This window comes from Gossypium raimondii, chromosome 13 (genome assembly GCF_025698545.1).
Source record: "Gossypium raimondii isolate GPD5lz chromosome 13, ASM2569854v1, whole genome shotgun sequence".
In the NCBI taxonomy this organism is placed as follows: Eukaryota; Viridiplantae; Streptophyta; class Magnoliopsida; order Malvales; family Malvaceae; genus Gossypium; species Gossypium raimondii.
Window position 1 is genome coordinate 7,837,783 of NC_068577.1, and position 26,536 is coordinate 7,864,318.

A 26,536-nucleotide genomic window follows, 5' to 3' on the forward strand; every position below is an offset into this window, starting at 1 on the left:
TTACTGTAAGTTCAATTCTTGATTATTTCTTGAAAATTTTATGTTTTTGTGACTTTTACAACTAGGCCCACTTGTTGAATTCATTAGTTTTTGATTCTATGAAAGAAGTTGAAAGTTGCTATGAATATGTGCTGGAAGTATATGATGATTTAGCATGAAATTAGAGCTTTAAATTGTTCATATGCTGATTTTATTGAAAGAATTGAATAGAAAGTGAATGTTTGGGACCTAATAGTAAAAGAGTTTGAAGATAGAGTTATATGTGGAAATTCTAAATTTCAATAGTTGTGTAACAACTTATAATGTCTAGGTAAAGTATTAATTTAGAAAATTAGATTAATTGAGGGGTTAATTGAGAAAGGACCGAATTGTATAAACTGTGAAATTTGGGGCAAAATGGAAATCAACATTTTGCACTAAAGCAGTTTTGGACAGCAGCAGTAGTCTAACTTTGAAAAATCACCAAAAATTGTGGGAATTGAATTAGAGGATGAATAAAATATGAAATTAAATCTTGTTGAGTCTAGTTTCTCATAGAAGAAACGGTGTAAGTAATGGAATTGTAAATTTTGAGATATTTGAAGTTTAGTTAGACCGAGTCAGAATGAGTTCGGAATCCCCTGTTCTGACTTTGGAAAATTGTTAAAAATTTTAAAAAAATAATTATAAGTTATAGTTTATATTCTTAGAATCCTTAATGAGTTTATTTTCAAAATAAATAAACGGAAGCATCATCCGAATTCTGTATAATGAGATAATTAATTTTTAGTGAAGAGATGTCAGAACTGTCAGACAGCGAAACAGGGGAAACTTTAAAGAATAAACTGTACTATTTGGATAAACCAAAAATTCTGAAATTTTTATGGTAAAAATATATGTGAATCTAGTTTCGGGAAAAATTTACGGATCTTAATTTGGAGTTCTGTAGCTCCAGGGAAAAATAATTTAGTGACTCTAACTCAGACGGACAGCTTGAATTTTACATACAAGAAAATAGTGAAAGTACGAATAATGTTGTTTAAATGTGTTATACACATTAAGGATGAGGAATGGAGAGGAGGTAGAGGAAAATTGGGAAATATATGAATGATTTGTGTATAATTGGTCATATTTTTTATTATAACTGATAAAAGATGAAATATGAATGATGCTTATATTTGTGTATTATTGGTCATGGTTTAAGCTCATGTGTGAAAATGAAGTTTCATAAGTATGTGTGTATGGTATATTCGGTATATGATTTGGCATGAAATAATGTCATGAATGGTTTATCATGTGGTTAGTTCCAAACAGAGTTATGTTTAAATACACTAGCTTGCAACTATGGTTGAATGATATGTTTATATCTTGTGTGATGTGCATAGGAACAAGTGTGGAAAGATAATGAAATAGTAAGTTCATATGATTGAAATTTAATGATTAAATGTTAATTTCATGAATTATATAATGTATGATGAAATATATATTTATTGTTGAAATGAGAATAAAATAAAAATGCGAAAACTGAATAAATGATCAAATTGAGCGGAACGCCGGATTTGAGTACTTCTGATCAAGTGACAAAGTGATAAGTGTAAGTGGTAGCTTTAGCTACACTTATCTGATCAAGTGACAAAGTGATAAGTGGTAGCCTAGCTACACTTATCTGATCAGGGACAAATGATAAATGATCATACGTAAGACCATAGTTATACTATGGCCAAGAGGAAGTGAAGTACTCAATTTTCCGTAACCGTTCCCTAATTTGATTAAGGATGTTAAGTGACAAATGGGCCCAAAAGAATTAAAGCAAATGGATAAGTGGTTGTGTATTTATAACAGGATGATGTTGTTAATTAAGCTAAAGTGATATTTTCATTGCAAAATTGAGAATTCCATAAATGTGTTATTGAATGGTATAATTGATAAACATTGAGATAAATGGTAAATACGTATTAGTGTTGAACTTAATGCCATTGAATTGTACGTGAACTAAATGGAAATTGCCAGTGATATGATTTAAATTGTGAGCATGAAAAATTGCGAATTGAATGAAATGGAAATGAAGCATTGAATTGCATGAGTATGTATCGGGTCTCGTAGGCCCTAATTATTATGATTATAATATTTTGAGGATATATTGTGAAAAGTTATAGAAGCATGTTAATTATTTTGAAAGTTTTAATTTAGATGAAATTTTATAACTCGGTTTAATACGTTTACAAGTGTATGTGTTTTGGTAATGCCTCGTACCCTATTCCGGTGTTGGATATGGGTAATGGGTGTTACACTTAGGGTTTGTTAACCCTAGGGGTGACATCAAACCCTAGTTTCAAGGAGTACCAACGCCTTACCATTGAGCCTGTTGCTCATTCTTGCTTAATTTTTTCACTTAAAAATTACATATTTTAATGTTTGTAGTGTCTTTTGCAAAATTATGAAATAAAAAAAGAAGGGATTTAAACCTGGGTCAATTAGGAAGGAACTTAGTGTACTAACTATTAGGCCCAAGCCTATTTCTTTTTAGTTTTACCTCAAATAATATTTGTTTTAGTGTGGTTTTATTCTAATTTGTTGAAAATAAAAATAATAAAAAGAAGAAGCTTGAAACAAAGATCTCTAAGATAGAGAAATAACACTTAACCACCAAGCCTAAAACTCATTTCTTACATGATTTTATTTCTTAACAGTATATATTTTATTTTGGGCTCAACTTACGTATTCTTTATTAGCTTATACATTTACTCAATTTTTATTAACTTATTTAACTTTATAGTTTTTAATGCATTCCTATTTTAATTTATATACAATAATTAATACTTTTAGTCAAGTCTAATTATTAATATCTTAATTCATTTTACCTTTTTTCCAATTAGGTCCTAACTCAATTAAAACACGTTGTTTTCAAATTAGACCTCGCAATTGAATTTCGTTTTAAGTTGATTAATAAAATAAAAACCTAATTATGTTATTTTTTATATTTCAACTAATTATTTACGACACTAATTTCGGTATCTGACTTAAACCCTCGATTTATTAACCCGATTCTTCTAAATTGGTTTTTAGGGTGTGACACTTGGAGCTGGAACCAAGAATTTTATTTTATTTTACAAATTTTGGTGACTCCACATAAAGAGGCTACACCGAAAAAGTAAAAAAAAAATACTGGTGTCGCCACATTTGGAACTTGGACCAATAAAATAATTTTTTTACAAAAATTGGTGCCTTTACATGAAGAGGTAGCACCCAAAAAATAAAAAAAGAAATTATTGACACTAGTGTCGTCACATTTGGAGCTATCACCAGGATTAAATCTTTTTCTTTCTACTCCGGGAATACCAGTGAAAATAATGGTATTTCAAAAAATACATACAGGTGCCGTCTAGAAAATTGGTGGCACAAAAAAATCATTTTTGAATGTAATCAATATATGAATGATTGACTGATAATTGGGTGAAATTTTAGGGTAGTGCCGCCTTAGGAAGTGGCAGCATCGATATCCATTGTAAATTGTAGGCCATTCCCATAATTAATATTGAAGTTGGGTCGTTTTCATACTTTATTAAGAAGGTCACTTTTCTAAAAAGAACCCTTAAATGTATTTTGATTGGTACAAAATTTCTCTATGCTTTTCTCTCAAGTGTCCATTTAGTAGATTTTTATGAATGTTAGCATCACTTATTTAACTCCATTTAGTATAAAATGCAACAATTCAATTTTAAAAATAATCTAAATTTAAAATAATCTAAATTTAAAATAACCTAAAGCTAAAATAATCCATCATCATAACTTATAACTTAAAATATCTTGAAAATAACCAAACTCGAAATACTTGAACTTAAAACAATTTGAACTCGAAACAGACTAAATCCAAAATAATCTTATTGTAAATTTAAAAACTCAAATTATTAAATTCAAATGGATCCAACTAGATCTGATCATGGGTTGGGTCATTAGCCCAAGCTTGAAGGCCTGCCCGAAAAGTGAAAGAGTTTGGACAAAAATAAAGACCTGAAAAATGGACCTGGACTAAAAATAAGGCCCATTTTCTAAACGAGTTAGGGCTTGGGTAGGATTTTCAGCCCGAGCCCAACCCAAATCAATTATTTTGTTGTTGTTTTGTTGTCATTTCACCGCTGTTTTGCTACCATTTCACTATTATATTATTACTATTCTGTTGTTATTATTTGGATATTGTATAACTCTTATTTTATTATTAATTTTGCTACTTTTTAAGAGTCATTTGCTTGTTAAGTTGCACCTATATTAAGATTATTTAAGCATAACTATTAAATACTTTTTTTAAATTTATTTTCAATTATTGAGAAACATTTATTTTTAATATTTTAGTGTATTATATGTATTATATTTTTAAAATTTGTTTTTATATAAAAAAATCTAAAAATTTTGAATACAGACGGGCCAAGTCGGGCTTAGGTTTAGAATTTTTAATTTGGACCGGGCTTGAACAAAATTTTAAATCATTTTAAGGATGGGTGAGGCTGGGCCTGAAAAACAAGCCTAAAATTTTGTATCTATCCAACCCATGATCGATTCTAGATCCAACCCAATTATCTATGCTTTAGCTTTGACTAAAACGGCACCGTATGACCCTTGATTGAAAAGAGAAGGGTTTTTGGTATGGGGGTTTTTGAATTTGGATCGTTATTGGCCTGGCTGAATTCTCCTTCTTCAAGCTTGCAAGAAAAGACTGTTCCCCAACATTAATCGATGTGGTATTTATGTGTGTTTTACCACAGGCTGCTTGATTACCGGAAACCCGAAGTCGAGTCCCTGGCTGACCTTTTCGGAGCTTTCGAAGACAAACGGCGCCCTGGTAACCGGGTTCTACAATGGCGGCTACCTCAACACCATCACCCCGACTCCCCTTTCTATTTCGTCGACTTGCCTTCCGAGGACGTGGCCGAGAACGTCGCCAATCGAAGTAAGTACTGCCGCCACTTCCTTTTTCTTTCACTTTAAAAAATGACTTTTAGTCAAATTGTGGTTTTAGTCCCTCTACTATACTTAAACTTGGAATTTAGTCTTTTACTTTAGTTTGGCATAGTCTGATAATTCTAATAATTAACAGCGATTATCCTCACAATTAAAATGCTGATTTAGATTTTTTTTTCCCCCATAAAATGATAAAACACATCTGAAAAGAAAATCTATTTGCATAACTTACATGATTTCATTGGTGAATGTTACTGGAATGTTCCTCTATTATAGAGACCAGATCAAATTATAAGTGGATCAATTTAGTACATGCACTATTAAAAGAATCCAATGATTCTGGATTCTAAATTTCGAGGAGTTATATTTTGAGAGCTTTTTATGATTCTGCAAACAGAATATTTTGTTTGGAGTTAAACTGCAAATAAGGAAAAAATTATGTCATTTTTAAATAGTAAATGTTAACTTGTTACAAATTGGTCTTATTTGATTTTCTTTTTAATAGTATAGGGATTAAATTGATCCATTTAATAGTAAAGGGACTAATTTGATCTAGTCCTTATAATAGATGGACTTCGCATATACTTTAACCTTATTTCATTTATATTTTAATTGGAATAGTTAATGGTATTTAGTTATTTGGAATAAAATCATAGTTAGAGCAATATAAAAGTATATTATGCTAAAAGTAGAGGAATGGTTAGCGATGTTAGTTAATATTGTAAAAGTAAAATAATGGATTATACCACAGGCTGTAATTTAAGGTTGTAGTGATCTCATCTGAGGGTGGGAACACAAGTTTGAATCTTGGAAGCGCACTTGTTGGGAATACTTTAACTCTCGGGTCGATGAGGATTAGTCTTAAGTTCAATATGACTTGAGGACACCCTGGGTTTACACACAAAGAAGGATTGAATTATAATATGATTAAATTCCAATTTTGAGCACAATAGAGGGACCAAAATCATGGTTTGAACTTTTTTTTCATTCTTGAAGTTTTGTGAATCCCTTTGTAGGTATACTTGTGAAGGGAATATATGAACTTTGGGGAGAAGGAGGTAGCTATGAGGAGCTTGAAGAGGCTGTTAAAAGCTACCCTGATGAACGAAAGTTGCCATATTTGGGGTCTGAAAGTACATTTAAGATTACCGTGGATAGTTTTGGGAAGGTTATGAGCCTTCTGGAGCAGAATGAACGGATTCGTGGGCTTTCATATATTCCTTTCAAGGTTTGGTTCTTAATATGATTTTCTTGATCCTGAAGTTTGCTTTGAATGACCGGTTTCCTTTGGAACATTAAAGCCATAGCTGGGGCATGTAGAGAATAAGGAAAAATAAAATGTTATAATATGTTATTCGGACTCGTGAATGAGTGTTCTGATACAGGCATGTATTTGGAGGATCCTTGGAGTTTGTATCCTATATCAGGTACTTCAAGAAGAATTAGAATCCGAGCAACAAAGATGTTATATTTTCATATTTTGGTGCTTTTTCTTTAATTGTATTTTATGTTACTTGACTCATGGTGAATGTTGGATGGGTATGTGTCTAGCACATGTATGCTTTGTTTTCTTTTAAGTTTTACCATATCTCCGAATATGTATAGAACGCATATTGAAATGAAGAGTCTGGAGGTAGATAGATCGTATTTGCTATGGTAACTGTAATCAACATGTTTGCAGGGTCGAGTTAATTTAAAGAACCCCGATCACAATTTCTGGCTCATGGAAACTGACGACACTGCAACTAATAATGGACTTCCACCGGTAGCACAAAGGAGAATATTCTTCGGTAGGGAAGTTGGTGGAGCAGATAGGAAGCTTCTCCCCACGTATCAGTTGAAAAGCCGAAATTATCTTGGACCGACAGCAATGGATGCGGAAATGGCTTTCTTAATGGCCAATCAAGCGCAGGCTGCGCCTGGGAAACTTGTATATGACCCCTTTGTTGGCACGGGGAGCATTCTGGTTTCAGCAGCTCACTTTGGAGCAATGACAATGGTGTTTTATTTTCTTATTTTAGTCTGATTTATTCTTCATCCCAATGCTTTTTTTTATTATTGGAAATCATACGGCAACTGTTTGAATTCATCCAGGGTGCTGATATTGACATCCGAGTGGTGCGTGATGGGCGCGGCCCTGACTGTAATGTTTGGAGCAACTTCAAACAGGTAAATCTGCAATATAACTAGCAATACCTTTTTCCTGAAACCCACCTGCAAATAGTTCTGCATGAGATTACATGCTCATTTGCCCTGCATCCTTTTAGTACGGATTGCCGATGCCAATTGCTTTGTTGAGGGCGGATAACAACCTTCCTCCTTGGCGTCCTGGATTAAAGGAGGTAATTTCTTGTAAAAATTGCTTCCTTTTGAATATGGTAGTGCCTTCTTTATTCGTATTTGAATTTGATTTGTTCCATCTAGGCATTGTTTTGAATGAAATACAAAAACACAGTATGTGGCTGGTACATTTGCTTAATTCGCTATGTCATCATAATCAGTCATTCATTAATGGCTAAACTACTAAAAGAGCCCTTGGACTAGTTTACTTTTGCTAAATAAGCCCCTTATACTTTTCTTTTACCCCAATAAGCCCCTATATATACCTTATTTGGGTGTAAATAAAGGTATAAGGGCTTATCTAAATAAATTGACAAAGTTGAAAGGTTTATTTTGTGAGGGAAAAGGCAATCTTTGCTGTCCATTTACTGTCATATATTCTGAAATTTACTTGTATGATGTTTTCGCTCTGCTTTTATACATAGGTGTTTGATGCAATAATTTGTGATCCTCCATATGGAGTTCGAGCTGGTGGACGGAAATCTGGAGGCCGGAAATTGCTCAAGGGGGTTATCGGCCCTTACACTGTTCCAGATGACAAAAGGGCAGACCATATACCTTCAACTGCGCCTTACAGCTTAGCTGAGTGTGTGCATGACTTGCTTGACCTTGCTGCTAGGATGCTTGTAATTGGTGGCAGGCTTGTATTCTTTTATCCCGTGTCGAGAGAAGAAGACTCGTGCGAAGATCATTTCCCCGAGCATCCATGTTTCGAGTTGGTTGCCACTTCAGAGCAGATACTTAGCTCACGATACAGTCGGGTTTTACTCACCATGGTAAAGACGTCCTCGTACACCGAGGAACTCGCGTTGGCAGCATGGATGAAACATCTGGAGTTTAAGGAGAATCATTCCAAGTGGTTGGAAGAAGGTAACAATCTTCACTCTTCTGTTTTCAGTCCAGCAGATGTTCATCACTCTGGTGATTCAAAACTGAGCAAAGAATCAAAGCCCAAATATAGAGGGAAATACGTGTAATATCTTTGCTGTTGTTTTAGGGGGATATATTTATTCTAAAACGAAAATAAGGTAAAATTCTGATTTTCAACCCTCTGGTCTCACTTTTTAATCGAAAGTGTTTATTTCTAAAGAATGGTGAAAAAACAAATCTTATTTGGCTACTTTAGGTCTAAAATAAATAAATATATAGTTGCCTTAATTAATTGAAAAATGCTCATCTACTTTTGTTTAAAAAAACCATTTTTCTTTCTTAAAATAACCCTTTTAGCTTTTAAAAAGAACCCTTTGTTAATATCTAACCACATATTATGCATTTATTTTTTCTATAAAATAATTGTTTTTTGGATACAATAAAGTAATAATTGTTTAAAAGACAATTTCTTATAAAATAACTTTTATCATATTTTAAATCCAATTAATCCCAAATGAAATTTAAAGATAATTTCTCTTTCAAACTTCTTTCATTCTTTTCATAAAACATGTACTTAATTATTGTTAAAGGCATTAAATGCCCCTTAGTAGTATTTATTCACTTTTCATGGGCCCTAAACTGAGAAGACCCACTAAAGAGTAAAGAATAATCACTATTTCCGAATTTCATCGAGATCAAACGTAATTACCGAATTCGGAACAATCTTAGACCAAAAGAAAACAACCCATTCCAACAATATCCTATATACGTGTGTATATATATATACGAGTAAAATGCTCCCCTAAAAGGAGCAAAGAAAACATATAAACAATTGGAGCAATCACCAAAATCTTAAAATTGAGGCCCCCCCATGATTTGCAAAAGCATTGCCGTTGCACTTGCATGTGCTCTGCTTCAATAGCCAAGGATTTGTCTCAACTACTATGGCCCAACCCCATGAATATGGTGGCCCCATTTTTCAGTTTGGGACCAAATTTCCCGTCTGAAATCTAAATGGCTATTAAGATTTTTGAATTAGGATAGGGATTGAGATGCTCCAATGACATCATAGGACGATTCCCAATTTCCTTTTTATTTCAACAAGCCATTTCATTGGGGGACCCCCCATCATCAATTATTGGGACCTGCCTGCAATAATTTAATATCCAAACAAAGGTACAATGATGAATGATTTTTGTACTCATTATATCTTCACTAACATTTGCTTTGTTCATTGCTGCCTTCACTACTTGTTTGTTTCCTCACTTTTTTTTATATTTTCTACCCCCCAATTCAATAAAATATACTATCAATCTTCATGTCCCCATTTCTTTTCCTGGAAAACACAGAATGCAGTCACCATCTTCCCTAGCTATTTTTTGATAGTCAAATCCATTTTCAAATCATGAGATGGCCAAGTTTTCAAGGAACTGAACTCAGTTGGCCTGTCATTGCTTCCAAGAAAACGCTTACTAGTCGCAGCAGTTCATGCTAATTCCTAGTAGTATATTTTTCTAGGGTCAGGACATGCCACCAGCCTCATAGAGGGTCCTAATACTTGCCAAATGGGGACTGCCATGTACTCAACCGACTGAACCAATCCATATTAAAATTGATATGCAAGTAAAAGTTCAAAGATCCACAAATAGTTCAATTCCCTACCAAGCAACACCTTCTGAAACAGTATAATTTGAATCATCACCATTGAGCTTTGCATTAACTGCAACTTTTTTTCCCGGTGGAGGGTCTGCGATGACAGCTGCATGTGCTCGTTACTGACCTCTCCAAGTGCTAAGAAGAAGAGTCATGAAAGTATCATTTAAGCATATGCAAATACATGTTTATAGGTCTGAGAAATAGTAGCAATAAATAGCATGAGAAAGTCATTAAAATCCAAGTTAGTGGCAACTAATTTCCAAGGGGACTAAATTGAGAATCGTAGCTAGTTTTAAAGTTATAAGCTCTCTTATCATCGAGATCAAAGAAGCTAATTCTAGTGTCTAATGTTCACAAAGCTCATAGTGAATATGTCGATGAAGCTACAGTGATCAGATTATTGTAACTCTAAACCAAACTATTAATCAGCATATGGGATCTGTTTATTGGTTACTAGAGATATCAAAAGAAGACATCCACCATTGAAGGAACAAGAGTTAGCAAGCCAGAGGTAAAAGCATATAAAAAATCAAACACGACCCAGACATTGAATTTGCACAAATAATCAGTAGCAAAACAAAAGTCATGCGTACAAGAGAAGATGATGGGATAATAATGTGCAGAAGGAACTAAAATTGAGAAGAACATATGGGTTTTTTTATTCACACAACAGGCACCCAAAACAATACATGAAGAACACATTATTTGCACACCGATAAATCTAAGAAATGGCTAAAAGTACAGCTAAAGTTTTCCAAAATAAAGGTCTTACAGAAAGGAATGCAATCTTTCACACATCAGTCTCCTTTGAGACCATGCGATCAAACACAAACACTGAAAGCAGAAGAGAGAGGGCCAGATCAACCCACGTCCACAGCATACCATGAGCTATGCACTTAAGAACCATAATTTTCGATGCTAAGCGACAGCTGCAAAGAAACTAATAGTTCTCAAACAACCATAGCAATAGAAGGAATTCCAGAATATTTAGGGAGACCATATATCCACAGCATCAAGCTAAGTAGCCAAGCAAGCAAATCTCGGGCGTTCAGCATCCAGTCACCCTATTTTGGTTAACCGATCAAACCCCAATAATATGTAAATCAAGTACAATCCAGAAGTAAGATTTAATCGCTTTGCTCGTTCGTCGTTCCTATGACAAGAACAATGGAAGAACTTGCCAATGAGGGAAAAGCCTGAATTCTCCAAATCCAGGTTTGAAACCTCTAATTCTTCAATGCAGCAAGAAATCAGCAAGTACTTGCTCAAAATCAAAGAGCAATAAGCAAACCCTAATTAATGACAAAAGAAATCCCCAAGTATATATCACTCATGAAAGCTCTAATTCTTGAGCCCTCTTCTTCTCCAACATAAACTCTCAAATTCCTAAACAACTGTGAAAGCTCTAAAACCCTAATTAATCATCAAATAGAAGTGCTAAGGGAAAAACCCTAATTTGAATCCATTCATCAGACTCCAAACTCACAAATCGTTTCCTCAAAAACCCTAACTCCCCTAACCCTAAAATTCCAACTAGAAATGATCTTCCACATCCACACACATGAAAACAACATTGATACACAAATATTTATAGAATCTATGTATTCATATAAATATATATACTCCCAACAACAAGGGTAAAACGGTCCACCCAAATTCAACGAGGGTCATCGTCTCTTTGACCCGAACCTCCCGGAGCACCCGACAAGGAGGCTAACAAATTCAGATGACCGGGAAGATAATTGCCAACCCTCGCCGCCGACGCTTCACCCATCGCTTGCTGTTGCTGAACGAAAAACGCAGCTGCAGCTGGTTGCTGAGCCGCTGTTTGTACCACCATCTCGGGAGGAGGCGGGGGCGCGAAGCTCCATATTTGACCAAAGTCAGGCCTAGCTGGAACAGCCCAGAACGCACCCGTGTGCGTTCCAGCGGGCCCCACGATGGACCCCACGCCCGGTCCCACCGTGGCCCCTCCGGAATCGTCCTTCCCGGCGTTATCGTCGTCGGGCCGGACACGTTTTCCGAGTAAAAAAGGGGTGGAACCCAACAAAGGCTTATGATCCAACGACGAAGAAGTCGTTGACGGCAAAGAAGTGGAATTGGCTCCGCCGCGGACGGAAACTGACACTGTGGAGAAGCTGGCTGGAGTCGTCCCCGTACCTGTAGCGGCTATGATGGAAGGCTCGGCCTGGCGTAACAGCCACTCGATGGTCTGACCGTCGGACTTATGACCCAACTCGCGAGTCAACTGGAAAACACGAGCGGCGCAAATGATGGGCATCCTTATCCTCCGTCCACGACCGTCTACTTTGCTGTGACGGTCTTTGGAGGGAGGTTTCTTGACGGCAAGGGCACCGTTCCCCGGCGCTTGTTGTCTCTGGGTATCCATTGTTGCTCCGTTTTTAGCAGCAGCCTCTGAATTTGACATGCGGCACCAAACAAAACCCCAAAACTGTATACAATTTCAACTAGGCTCACTGAAAATGTTCTCACTTAGTTTTTTTTTTTTTTTTTTTTTTTTTGGGGGGTTAAGCTGAAAAGATTGGCTGCAGTGTATTGTAGGTGTTTGATGTGAAAAGAAAAGCAAAAAAAATAGAAAAACAAATTAATGGAAATACAGAGAGGAGAGGGATGGATATTGGGGAGGGAGCAGAATGCTAATCATTGAGCGGCAGCAGCTGGTGGAGACAGGAGGGAGGGCACATGGGTGGTGGTTCCCACTTCCTACGTCCCCTTTTGAATCACATTAAAATTACGCTTTTTTCAATTATTTCCCCCTCAACTATACCTCTAACCTCTTCCTTTCTTTTCATCTTCTCGTACCCATAGCTAAATTAACATCTACGTGGATTTAGATAGATGATAAGTTTATTTATAGTTACTATAAAAATAGCGGTAATAATAAAATTAAATAATATAATAATATTATAATTTGAGATAAAAAGTAAATTAAATATATTTCATTTAATTATCCATTCAAACCTCCTTTTAATTTTTCAACTTCAAGTATTTTTTAATTTTAATATATAAGTTAATGATAAATTAATTTAGTTGTTAAAATTTACTTACTTTCACTTTTTTTCAAATAGAAATAATTTTTATTTATTTTGAAAATGTTTTATTTTATAACAGTTTTACTATATTTTTAATTTAAAGTTTAGAATTGTACTAACTATTCTTTATTGTAGGTCCAACTATTTTAATACATATGTAATAAATAAATTTTATTCTTGATATTATTGCATTGAAAATCAAACGAGACATTAGTTTTTTAATTTTCGTAATTTAATTTTGAATTTAGATTCCATATTAAGTTGTGAGGATGTGACACTCTCAAAATGCAACATCATCACTTGAAATTTTATAAAATTATATAAAATCTAAAAACACAAATTTATGAATTTACTAAGAAAATTTATAAATATATATTTTAAAGTTCGGTGATGATATGGTATAAACTCTTACTAGCGAGATCATCACACTTAAATAATAACCAAGTTTAGTGATCAAATCAAGAACAACAATCAAGTTTCAAGATTAAATGTTGTTTTATTCCTTTTCAATGACTAAATTATCGAGTATTAAAGTGAAAAAAAATTTGGAAAAACAAAATTGTTTATGAGATCGATGACATACTTAACCTTTAATCAAAATAACATCTTCTCATCTAAACTTCGTACGTCATGAAAACTAAACCATAAACGAACTATTTTATATTAATATTGATGCATGTTAATATAGATGAGTTTGTGTGTATCACTTTGAATTTATTAATCTTTTAAAAAAAATTATATGTATTTGTTAGGATTTGGGAACCGATAGTCCAAGTGACTGATAGAATCTGGACCTCTGACCTGGATGAACCCGACCTGGAAGAAGAATGTTGGCCTGCAGGCATAGTCAGCTGAGGACCTCGCGAAAATACAAGATGTTCGAAAAGATAGCTCACGCGGGAAGCCCGAGAGGAAGTTCGCGTAAGGTTCGTAGGAATGAGGCCGCAAGAAAGGAGCTTGCGTAAACCTCGCTGGGATGAGGTCGCAAGTCATGTTTGCGAAGAGGACCCCCGCTCGTGACTGGCAGGTGCGAGATTCGTTGGGAGAGCCAATCCCAAGATTAGAAAGGACTACGTGCTCTGCAAGTAAACGTCCAATAAGCCAAAGTAGGCCCAGAGAATGTCAGCATTAGGGACAGGGAATATCAGTATACTCGACCCAAAGGTCAAGACAAAACAGTGGGCCCTATTATGAGCTGTAATAGTAATAGTAGGAATGTGTATAAATACCCCTTATATTTCCTTTAATACAACACGAGAAAATATTACTCAACAGTATTTATATTCTTAATTCTAAAATTTAATATCTATATATACACATGCAAGTATATATTAATTGCATAGGTATATAAATATGTTGATGTGCAAATATATATATTTCTAATTAGGTTAAATTTGAATGAGTTAATGAATTTGTATTTTTAAATATTGTTATAAAAATAAAATAAAAATATTAGAAAGTATTAAATAAAAATATTAAATTGTTTTATACTAAAATCTTTGTGTTTTCTGTCTTGAAAGTATTATTTTAAAAGGTTTGATTTAGTGAGATTTAATAGGGTACTATATAAATAAATTATATTAAAATATGTGTTAAAAGATTTTAAAATTCTAAAATTATTTTATTTCGTATTTAAAATTTAATAAAATATTCACCGCTTAAATATCACATAAAACCAAATTTGCAAGTTTACTATATATTTAAGGGAGTAATTAATACTGAATTTATTTAAATAAAATTTGGTGGCATTCTTTAAAATTGATTTCTAAATATATGTTTTATGAATATTAAATTTGATTTGATGGTTTTAATAAAATATGCATTAAAATGGATTTATTATTATTAATGGCAACAAAACCAGTATTTACTTATTTTAGAACTTGAAAATTATCCTAAAACTCAAATTTTTCATATATATAATTAGTTAACGAAGTTAGCATAAGTGAACTACTTTGTTAATAATAGAATTTCAATGATATAATTTGATAAGATCAAAAGTTTACAACTTAAATAAAAGTTAATGCTAAGTTTACCGCTCTTTTTGTATGTCTCATCATCCTTTCATTTAGAGGCGAATTTAAGGGGCTGGCAGGGGCCTCAATCCCCTTAAAATATAAAATTCCTATTTAAGCTCTTAAATTAAAAAAAAATTTAAATTAGTAAATGTAAAATTACACTTCAGCCCCTACTAAAATTATAAAAATTCGATTTAATTCTTTAAAAATTATAAAGATATAGACTATAAAAAATTAAAATTTCATTTGCCCCCCTAAAAATTTGTTCTGGCTTCACCCCTGCTTTCATTCTATTTATAATTGCAATCTTAAGGTTACTCATCAACACCTATATGTTGGAAATATGAGTAAGGATGACAATAAAGTAAGGCGAAATATATATTTTTTTGTGTGACAGAGAAAATAAAAAGAACAAATTACATCATGTAACCCATTTCCTTAAATGGGAAAACTTCAAAAACTTGTAAACCTTGACCATCCAAATGATCAAATTTAACTAGTCTATTAGCTTTCTGATTTTCTTCTCTAGGGATATGACAAATACTCCAAATGATGAAATCGAGATAACCGCTGCAGAGTTCTCCTAAGCAAAGTAGAGTTAGATCCTCTTTTGAAACCCTCCTGAATGGCAGACGCCACTTCTAGACTATTCGTCTAATCGTACATCAACATAACCTTGGTCACACAAGATGTCCCACATTTCAGCCTCGAATACTGAGTAGCTCCCTAAGAATCTATTAAAGCCAAAGATCCAATTCCCAACTTGGTCTCGCACAATTCCTCCTGCTGAAGCAGAGTCATCCTCAAGTTTTACGGAACCGTCAGTATTCAAGTAGACTCAGTTCCCATGTAAATTGGAACACGATGTTGAAGCTTAAAGTGATCTCGTTGGGCCCCTAGCTGTCATCATAAACTGTCTGGCCCAACTATAAGAGACCTTAATTGCATCGATATTACTCCAAGACGTCCCTAAAAAATAAAGAGATTGCGATTTTTCCACATGTGCCATATGAGGATCCCCAAAAAACATTTCTAGCCAAACTCTCCAAATCCCAAGTCATGCTCCTTCTGCAGGTTTGAGACGATCCATTCCTATAAACTACTTGAATAAAAACTAGCAATTTTATTAGTAGGAATTAAATGATTTCAAATATCTCTTACAGCAGGACAATTCTTAATGGCATGCAACACATCCTCAGTGATGTGCCCACAAACCTCACACGCCGAACTATGACTTATACCTCTCCGAACTCTTTCCATATTAGTTTACATGCAGCTAAACTCATCTTATTTTTTATTTAATATTTTTATATGGCTTCTTCAATCACATTATAACTTATCTTGAAAATTTAAATAATGCTTTACAATATATTATTTTTAACAAAATTATACCAAATATTATAAAATTAAGCTATTATAAAGAAAAACGTTAAATTGAACTATATGTCATGAATTACTAAAAAATTAACATATTATAATTAGAAAAAGTATATAAATAGGCATAAATTTAAAAGAATGAAATTTCAACAAATAAATCAAGCATGCTAAGCAGGTTTTACCTAAAATCAACTCAAAAAAAAAAAAATCAACTTGTTCACTTGGAAGAAAAAATGTGAAGAGCGAAGGGGGATTGAGATCTTAACTGATTTTGAGGGGTCCTTTTTATCATAACCATCATAATTACGTTCTATAAACAACATTTCATTATAATAGTCAAATTTTTTATATTTTATATATATAATAACAATAACAATAAAGTATAAAATTTTTGTTATTTAGTAAATGAGTTATTATTCCATACACTGCTAGTAAAGTAAAAAACCTTTACGAGCTCGTAAATGTAGATGTTATGGAGAGGATTGATTGTATTAAAAATATTTAGGTATTAAATGTTGGGTATGACAGTATGATTCTATTGAAGAATTGTATGGAACTTGAAGAACTGTGTAAGATTCCTTTTTTCCCTTTTCAAATAAAGACTACAGTTCACATGTTTTCTCTTAGTTATATATTAATTTTTGGCTTTATTCATAGTATGCATTGTTGAAATTAGAAAATAAAAACATTGGGTGTTGGTTGAATGGGGCTGCGTTGCATTAAAAAGAACACATCCCTACCTACTAAAATTCTTGATTGGTAGCTGAGACAAGCTTTTATCATACAGAAAATGACTAATCCCAAACACCAACTTAGTCATATAATAATATTCAATTTTCAATTTTAATTACATGTTTTTATTTAATATAAAATATAGTCCTAACATTTTCCAAATATATCAACAATGAATCAGAAAGTTAAAGCAGACTGAATTTTCCAAATATAAAATTAAAATATGGCATATGTATTGTTGTCATTGTAAAATAACGTGGGTTCGAGTGCGTTAAAGCGCATTATTTTTCTATTTCTGAGTTGGAAATGAATTACGGATAGTTCTAAATATTGTGTGAAGAAATACAGATATGATCAAAATCTATAATGAGATTGTACAAAAAGAAAAAAATCCAATAACTTTTTAATAATGTATTTCAAGTTAGGGGGAAAACATTTAAAAATCCAAACTAAGAAAAACAATTTTACCTTTTTTTTTATTTGGGTTAAAATGTAATGGCTTTTTAAAGTTATTTTGTGTTGAAATTGGGATTATTTTTTTCTTGACCATTTGGTCTCTAAATTTTCATTCAACTCCTTTTTTTCAAATTGATCTCTAAAATTAAATTCCGTTAATGTATGATAATGTGGTTCTTTGAGATTATATCACACTACCTTGTTATTACTTGATTTTTTTTATTTTCATAATTTCTTTATAGTGTATTAATGTTTTTCAAGTGATAACGTGTCACAATATCAAAATGTCACACCATCATATTTTGGCGGAATTCAAAGTAAAAAACTTGATTAAAAAAGTTGTCAAATTTCAAAATTAGGGAAAAAAATACTAAATCCAAAAATTGAATATTGAATATTGCTTTATCTTTTACACTATTTTTTTTAGCAGTAAAGACTCCTTAGATTACCTCATAAAATTACATGGGCCTGACGTGGGCCGCACTTAGAAAAAAACAAAGTAGTTAAACTAAAGTCAAAATTAAAAAAAAAAAAAAAGAACAACTTTTCAATTAACTATTTAAACTTTAGCTAATAAGCTCAACACTAATTAGTTACGTGCGTAAATGATGTCGTTTTTGACTGTTTTATACCAACAATAATCACTCATTTATTGGCTAATTTAATTAGATCAGATTAGTATGGTATTAATTACGTTGTTCTACAAGAGCGAAGTTAGAAATTTAGTATTGCGAATCAAAATAGAATTTTAGAATTGTTAGGGGTTAAAAGGTAAAAATTAAGCTTAAAAAGCTTAAGTTGAATTCTTGATAAAACAATGGGACTAAAACCGAAAATATACCATTTAATCAAGAGAGGCCAAAGCTCTTGTACCCCTACTTGTGCCGTTATGTGTGTTTGATGTGCAAAATTAAATTTTAAATATATTTATACTTACTGTATAGATAATTTATATCAAACGAGATAAAAAGAAATACTGTCATGAAAATTTAAAAGAGTTGTTTTTTTAACAAGTCGGATTCAAGTTATCCTTGTGATAGATAATTTTGTACTTTCAAATTGACTTATTTTGAATATACTCAACATCATATTTGATTATCATTTAACGCCTAATCTTCTGGTTAGCTTGATAAAATAATTTGATTGATATCATATTAATACTTTGAAGTTTTAATTAAAACGTAAAATCTCAACTGAAGGTGTGACATGATTAATCTTACTTTTAAATATTCATACGAAAATGTTTTCTATTTCGTTGGTGTTTGATTTACCTTGTGAAACTAATCGGATGTGAGGTGAATCTAAAGAAACGAGTAGTGGTTTTGGCTTCCCTTAAATGACAAAATTATTTTTTAAATCCTTTTGAAAATTATGAATTTATAAATTAGTATACTTGTAAAATTATCTTTTGACCTTTGAAAAAGTATTATTCAATTTAGGTCCATTAAAACTTTTTTTCCCCTTCACCCCTAAAACCAAACAAATTAAAAATTTTGTAAGTATTATAGATATTCGATATTTTGTTAAACATAACTCATACTTGAGTAGGGCAGTGGTTAAAAATTTTGTTTGACATTTAGACGATATTGATTCAAATTCTCTTATCCTCCTCTCCTCTCATACTATTCTATGATAATAATAAAAATCGAATGAGATTTTTGAAGAAAAATAAAATATTAGTATCCAACATATTACACAAATTATTTAGGAATCCATCAATAGTTATAATAAGAATCAATCGTTAAAATACATGATTGATATGGATAAGACTCAAACTTAATCGCACAACATTTTAAACTTTGACCTTGTCATTTCAATATTATTATTAGAGATAAAAAAAAAAAAGTCAGTATTTGACCTTGATAAAAACTTTTAATTCGGTCCTTGAATTTTCTTTTCTTCATGTTAATTTTGAAACTTGATAATTTTTTTCCGAATTGGTCTCAGAATTTAGATTCCGTTAAGATGACGCAACACTCCGAGATTGTGCCACACCATCACATGAACTTTTAGACTTTTATATAAATTCTAAAAAATACAATATATATTTTTTAAAAAATCAAACGATGACATGGCCACAGTCCTAGATGCTATGGATCCAATTTTAGGGAACGAATTCAGAAAAAAAACAAACAAAAAACTGCCAAGATCTAAGAATAACAATAATAATAAAAAAGAAGTTTAAGGACCCAAATAAAAAACCCATAAAAATCAGGGGCTAAATGTTGATTTAACCCTTGGTACCGTTGTTAGTATTATTAAAATGATGATAAGGAGAAAGGAGAAAGGAGCCAAAGATTTGGTGTACGTAATCATAATTGGATAACATCTATTATTAATGATTTTGAATAGAACATTCCTTAGTGATCCCATTATATTAGTTGATCAGCATCTTCATTTTCCATTTATTTAATTCCCACTAAGCCCCCAAATATTAACCTACTTATTTGATTCATACTAATTATTATTGTACAATGTTTCAAGCCTCCAAAATTTTTTTCCTTTTATGTCTCCATTGAAATAGCTTCTTTCTTTTTTATTTTTAAAAGTTCGTCAAAATGGTTAATTCAAAGAAAATTCTTTTGTAATTATTGTTTTATTTTTATGTCAATGATAGGTCCCATTCTATTAAAATGGCTGTACTTTTGTCAGTTGAAGGGCCCCATTCTATTAAAATCTCAATTATCTTAATATTGTCGGCTTTTTTTTATTTTTATTTTTAGAGAAAGTGAATGGCTTAAATGTATTGGGGAAAGTTTGGTTACCTATGAATTTTGACATTTATTATTTTTAAAGGTGAATATTTTAAGTATTATCCGTGCACAAGTTTTATGCACGAATAACGATGTGATATTTACTATAAATAAATATTAATAATTTTATTTAAGTATAAATCTTAAATCTCAAATATGAAATTTAATATAAACTATAAACACCGAACTCGAACCTTAAATTTATGACTAAATATTCTCTAAAACTTAAATTATAAACTCGGAAAATATAGCAATTACAAATAATATTTAATTAAGTTTATTAATAATTATTTATAAGTCTTTCAATGATTTTTTTCTTTGCTTGACGATAATACATTATATTACTATTCACCTAGTATGGATGAAACTTACAACGATGGTACATTAAATATCATTAATTCTTAACATATTTGCACTTTGTATAAGAGTTATTTAGACGACATGAAAGAACTTGGTACGGGTAAGAAAGTGGTGCAGTCAAGATAATGAGAACTTGGCAAGGGTAAGAACTTGGTTGGGATGGAACCACGTTCACATATATATTAATATTAATGGTAGGTTTGGATAGGTGGTGTGGTACAGTGTGTTTAGTTTACTTTTTGTCTCACATTACAATATCGTTATAGTATTTAATTTCACTACTATTGCTGTTTTTACACTAACTGTAGATAAGTACACCACCTATCCAAACCCAACCTAAATTTTGCTAAATTCATAATATAAACCTAAGTTCTGTTCAAGTTTAATCATAATTGTAAATGACTACTTAGACTATTTAGTCTCATGAATATATATTTTTTTGTTTTTAAATTTTTTTTATTTAATATTTAGTAATTATGTACTTTTTTGCTAGTATTGTATAAATTTGATTAAATTTCTAAATATAAACAACTTTGAATATTGACAATTGAGTTTGGTCCGTATTTTAAATAAGTTTTCTTTAATCTTATTTTTGGATCTAATATTTTATCCAAATCCTCTCAAATACCAAATGGACATTTGAACTTAGCGAATAGTCTAACCCTTAAACAAATTATTTTATAATTTTTAATGTTAATTATTGTTATAACAATTAAGTTATATAAGATATTAGGGGTGACCATGTTCACAATTTATACTACAGATGGTGCAAAGATTCTCTAAGAATGGTAATTTACATTGTAGATAATCCGAAGAGGTGATTGTTTATTTGAGCCAACAAATTATTTGATTAGAGTGTACAAATGTATGTGGTCTTCTTTTGTTTTCCTTGGAGACGATTGGGGTTTGATCCTTCATCTCATGATCATATTTTTAGAAGATGTGATATTTTTTGGGGAGTTAATATTAATGAGATCGAGTTTGGTGGTCTTGCAACGATGCCTCATTTATAACGGTGTTTGATGCTCATACATAAGGGGCATGAAAGGTACTCAAGTGTAAATGTGTAACAGTTATATAAATCTAAATTTAGTAAAGTTAAAGTATAAATATATACAAAAAATCAATTAAGTTTCTTTTGTTAATGATTTCCGTTTTATAGATATTAATCGTTAAAATATAAATAAAAAAATCAATAAAATAGAGACATGGGGTAGCTTTTGATTTAATTTTTCACTTTCCGAAAAAAATACAAAAAATACTCAAGGATCATAAAATTTATAGAAATATTAAAATTAAATAAATTAAAACATTGCAAACAAAAAAAAAAATTTATAGAAAGGTTGAGTTGGGAAGTAGGAAATGAGGAAACGGTTGGAAGTAGAAACGAAGTTTGTTCCCAACTCAGTGTCATAAGTGCACAAGTTGAAGCAAAAGTAAAGGCCCCACATGGGTGATTCTATCATTTCCACGAGAGGAGAAATAGTTAAAGCCACAAAATCATTAATAACATGTCAAACAGCTGGACCCCATCTCTACCTGTTTTTGGAGCTATTTATGAAAATGACTATTGCCTCCGCCACCGCCTCTTTTTTATTTGAATTTTTTGTTAAATTCCGAAAAATGATTATAAAATCATATAAATATATTATCATGAAAATTTTAAACTCACAAGTAAAATCAGAGATCAAATACTATCAAAATATACATAACAAGTACTTTAAAGTAAGAAAAACATATGCAAAATAGTAAGCCTATATAAAAAAATCTCTAAATGTTTTTCTTGGCTCTCAAGATACTGAGCTTATGTAAATTTGTAAAGCACCAATGGAAACTTGACACATGATGACTTGTATGAACAATGGGCCATCATCATTTGCCAGTCTGTGGGTGTTGTGTTGGGACGACCATATATTCTCAAACCTTTTTCCTTTTTATTTATCCATAATTTATTATTAGAAAGCGTTACGTGTACGTTGTAAAATGAGTGAGTTTTTTTTTTTTGTCTAATTTAAAAATTTGGGATTGTGTTTGAATAATTTATTTATTTTAAAAAAAATACAGACGTGTGTGATTATAATGGTGTTTATTTAATTAACCTTGCACTTCAGTATACTAATAAAATTCGTATCAAATTGGTATGACCATATGGTATACTGATGAAAATTTATCAAGGAATAAATTAAGAAATGTTCAAAATTTAGATAAATTAGATTTTGTTGGTATAAAAGGTTGGACTTTCCATTTTTGGGTACACTACAGTTCACAAATCAGAGAGATGAATTGCTTTGATTTCAATGCTAATTGGGGCTTTATTGACGGTAAAAATATGTGGTAGGTCATTCTATTATACAGACTTTTGAAGTTAACCTTCTCACTACTTATATTGTTACCAAAAATCAAACAAGGCACAAAATTGATTTGGAGACTAAATCATGCAGCAATTACTAATCCAAGTATTTGTCTCAACTTTGGAATGCAGATCTTAACTTTGTTTCTAAGTAACCCTCGTTAGGTTGGTTACATCAACTAATTCAAATAAACCTAAACAAGGTTTACCTATCAATTGAGCACATCGGGAAAGTTTTGGATGATTACCTTTTTAATGATCATACCAAATTGGTGCTGGATCAAATAAAAATTACATGTTCAGATCAATTCTGGTGATTTCTAGTTACATATTCAGATTGTTTACTGTTAAAAGTAATTCCTAATTCGGAAAAATTTAAGTTCAAATTATTGACTTTTATAATCAAATCGAATTAGATCAAAGCTCGAATGATTGAACTATTGGTTTCGGATCAGAATTGACAACAACCATATATACCAAAGGGAAAGTTAATAATATATTGGCTGCGACAATCACTTGGTAATTCCATTACTAAGAAGCATGAAAACTGAACTATCACCGAACTATTTTGGTAGCTTGAGCAACTTAGACTATGGCAGGTCTAAGACTCAAGACTCACTTGGAAGAACATTGAAAAAGTGATATACCTCATCTTCATCAATGACACCGACCTCCGTTGTGCAGACCGAACAGTGGACCGACTTGAATGTTTCCCCACCGGCAGCAGCAACTGCTTCACCCTCAACAGTTTCTCTTCTTCGCTTGCCTCTTTTTGGTTTTACCCTTTCTTGCCTGACTTTTCCGTCTTCAATCTTGCAGTTCGCAACAAAAATCGCCCTGTATTGTGTCACATATTTTTCATGCCTGCAAAACCCCGATTAAGCTTAGCTTAATGGCAAGAAGAAATGCAAGTTTCAACCGCATCACAGATTTCTCGATAATGCTACGAAGAAGAATAGAATCTCTAAATCACAGTAAAAGGATATTATGCTACATGTAACCATTACATAAACAAAACTACATAAAAGCTGCAAAGCAATTATTCTCTCAAACCAAAAAGAACCATAACTTGATGCAAGGAAGAAATAGCTTGAGGTCGTATCTTATTGCCAGAAGTTATATTACCGGAAGTTAGCTTTAGCGCCTGTTTGAGCTCGGTGTCACTTGACTTAGCTATACTTTGTAGAAAAGTACATAAAAACCAAACTACAAAATAAACAACATATACTTATCAAATTATCTTTTTCATTTAAATAAGATTATTTTCCTCATATATCCACTCTTCTATTTTCACTCTTGGTATATTCAGTTATTTAACATTTTTCATCGTCTTTTACATTTTTTATTTGAAATATCTTATTTTCATTATATTTTATATATAATTTTTTCACTCAGAGAGTGAGTGTACAAGTGACCGTGCGGTAAAGATAACATTACACCATCAAGACAAGCCAAATTTCAATTTGACTTGACATCTTTATAATACGTCCATTTCTTTTCCCGATACTATCATACACAAATCACAATTGTTAAGAAAATGTTCGATTCAGACTTAAAGAACTTGCAATAACGGAATAGTGACACATAATGATATGACAATGACATGAAAACCGATATGCTTGATGTACCTAGACAATATTCAAAGACTAACGTCTGATCCAATGTATATCTTGGTTTTCCAATGACTTGCATATTGCCAAAAACAGAGAGATTAAATGCACGTACCGTTGACACTCAAGGCAAAGGGTGGTAAAACAAGCAGGGCAGCTTAGCACGGCATCGGAAACACGATCTTTCCTCTTACTTTGGACCCATAATTCATCTTTGTCATCAAGGTTCGGGTCATAGAATTCTGGTTTGATTGAATAGTCTATTTCATCATCGTCAGAAACTGAAAATGCACACAGCACAATCAACAATTCCAATTAGATTTTGTGGAAGGACCAGACGTTAATATGCAGATGAAGGACAGTTCCACAACAACTCAAATTCATCATGTATGCTATAAAAGAAATTTTATCTATTCTTTCTTCAATAACAAAACTGAAAGAATAGCTGCTTCATATTATTGCCACTTCTTACAAAACCAAATATATTAATGAATTTAGGTAAAAACACCTCTCCTACCCTTCTCAATTTTAATATTAAGCAAATTGGCCCCTCTCAAAAAATCGAAGTAATCCAATACTTGTAATTTCGAAAGTGAGCAACCAAAGAAAATTAATCATGACATTAATGTTTTTCATCAATTATATATAACTTTGATTGGTATAATAACAAATAAGCCCTCAATATTTACATATTCTGTCAATTTGGTCTAGATTCTAAAAGTTTTATCTGAAAAAGTATAAAAATTAAAAAAGAATATATATAAAACTTTAGCTTCAAAAAATATATAAAAATAGACAGGATATGTAAACTTTGAAGGCTAAATTTGTTGCTATACCAATCAAAATTATCTAAAATTGACGAAAAACATTGACATTAAATGATTTTTTTGAGAGGAACCAATTTACCCAATATCGAAATTGAGAGGGATTGGAGAGGTGTTTTTACCTAGAATGTATAATTGGCTAATATACCTCACAGGCCATTGTACGATAGATTGAAAACTAAATTACTCTATATCCTATAAAAAAGCAATTATTGAACCTGACTAAATCTAGAGTCAAGTTGGGTTGAGCTCCTAAACGAAAGACAAAACACAACCAGCATTGTTTCCTCCTTTCACAAGATTCGAACTAGAGACTTCTTGATTAAGGGTACCAAGTACTCGGATCCAACAAACGTTGGTTGGTACCCTTAAATGTTAAATAATACCAACTTGTCATGTTTCAAGATAGCATGGAACAGACAAATGCTTGGCAAGGTCTCTAGTTTGAATCATGTAAAGGGAAAACAGCATTGGAAGAATTTGCCCCTGAAATAGCTTCCCGCATAGCTCGAATTCGAATTTAGTCGAGATCCTTGAAGCCAAAGAGAAAAATAGCATGGAAACGGGGGATAACCAAAATCAATATTTCGAAATACTAGAATTTCACTAATTTATATAATTAGCCAACAAATCGCAACCAAACTACGAGAGATTCACTAAGAAGGCTAAATTCTATACTGGAGTTTCAATTATATATGGTAGAGAAACCAGTGAAGATTAAAGGAGAATAAAAGGACTAAGAGAAGAAAAAACTACTGGTTTGCTGGGAATTGGTGGGGGAATCCACTTTTGATGTTGTGGTGTCTTCTTCCATCTCCGATACTTGATTGCTACTACAAGTGGTGGTTTTTGTCTTCTCCGTTTCCATTATTTCGTGGGTGCCGCACTTTTTTGTTTTACCGGAAACTGAAAAAAAAAAAGAAAAACCGCTTACACCGCCAGGCTCACAACGAACGACGCCAGTACTGAGGGTTTAATTTGTTGTTTAACGAGCTTAACTTGGACGGCCCATTTTTCAGTAAGTTATCAATGGGCCAACACCGTTGAGTCGATGCCTGTATAAAAAGATTCTGTCTTTCTAATCAACATAAAGGAGAAATTATTTTATGATCTTTCCTAACCACATCATTTATAGTTCCTATTAATTGGAAATAACATTATCCTTTTTTACATCACATGTATCGTTAGTAAAAAAGATAAAATAT

The 26,536-nt window shown here is 32.1% G+C and overlaps 3 protein-coding genes across 4 annotated transcripts; 1 reads left to right on the plus strand and 2 right to left on the minus strand.

Moving 5' to 3' along the window:
* The first annotated feature begins 4,601 nt into the window (after positions 1 to 4,601).
* Positions 4,602 to 8,322, plus strand: LOC105784075 (uncharacterized). 2 transcript variants are annotated; one of them, XM_052626027.1, is made up of 7 exons: positions 4,602 to 4,924; positions 5,952 to 6,163; positions 6,321 to 6,362; positions 6,617 to 6,934; positions 7,030 to 7,104; positions 7,203 to 7,277; positions 7,701 to 8,322. In XM_052626027.1, exons 1-7 carry the CDS (start codon positions 4,711 to 4,713, stop codon positions 8,250 to 8,252), a joined length of 1,488 nt encoding a protein of 495 aa, XP_052481987.1. In that variant the 5' UTR covers positions 4,602 to 4,710; the 3' UTR covers positions 8,253 to 8,322. The 2 variants fall into 2 exon arrangements, with proteins under 2 accessions (XP_052481987.1, XP_012465315.1); XM_012609861.2 differs by lacking the exon at positions 6,321 to 6,362 and having other exon boundaries at positions 4,604 to 4,924.
* Positions 8,323 to 10,436: 2,114 nt separating this feature from the next.
* On the minus strand, positions 10,437 to 12,544 carry LOC105782793 (transcription factor TCP21). The gene has a single exon (XM_012607785.2). The coding sequence runs from the start codon at positions 12,227 to 12,229 to the stop codon at positions 11,459 to 11,461; it is 771 nt and encodes a 256-aa protein (XP_012463239.1). The 5' UTR covers positions 12,230 to 12,544; the 3' UTR covers positions 10,437 to 11,458.
* Positions 12,545 to 23,271: 10,727 nt separating this feature from the next.
* LOC105782858 (uncharacterized) lies at positions 23,272 to 26,340 on the minus strand. Its single transcript, XM_012607908.2, has 3 exons — positions 26,088 to 26,340; positions 24,623 to 24,788; positions 23,272 to 23,761 (listed from the first exon to the last, which is right to left on the minus strand). The coding sequence occupies exons 1-3, from the start codon at positions 26,197 to 26,199 to the stop codon at positions 23,506 to 23,508; spliced, it is 534 nt and encodes a 177-aa protein (XP_012463362.1). The 5' UTR covers positions 26,200 to 26,340; the 3' UTR covers positions 23,272 to 23,505.
* Positions 26,341 to 26,536: the final 196 nt, after the last annotated feature.

What these genes read in the sequence shown, in the direction of transcription:
- LOC105782793 (XM_012607785.2), bottom strand. Translation starts at nt 12,229, where the DNA reads ATGTCAAATTCAGAGGCTGCTGCTAAAAACGGAGCAACAATGGATACC.
- LOC105784075 (XM_052626027.1), top strand. Translation starts at nt 4,711, where the DNA reads ATGTGGTATTTATGTGTGTTTTACCACAGGCTGCTTGATTACCGGAAA. An exon ending in CGAGAACGTCGCCAATCGAA is followed by an intron (nt 4,925 to 5,951) that starts GTAAGTACTGCC and finishes ATCCCTTTGTAG; the next exon opens with GTATACTTGTGAAGGGAATA. An exon ending in TTTGGAGCAACTTCAAACAG is followed by an intron (nt 7,105 to 7,202) that starts GTAAATCTGCAA and finishes GCATCCTTTTAG; the next exon opens with TACGGATTGCCGATGCCAAT.
- LOC105782858 (XM_012607908.2), bottom strand. Translation starts at nt 26,199, where the DNA reads ATGGAAACGGAGAAGACAAAAACCACCACTTGTAGTAGCAATCAAGTA. An exon ending in CACCAATTCCCAGCAAACCA is followed by an intron (nt 24,789 to 26,087) that starts GTAGTTTTTTCT and finishes GTGCATTTTCAG; the next exon opens with TTTCTGACGATGATGAAATA. An exon ending in CTTTGCCTTGAGTGTCAACG is followed by an intron (nt 23,762 to 24,622) that starts GTACGTGCATTT and finishes GGGGTTTTGCAG; the next exon opens with GCATGAAAAATATGTGACAC.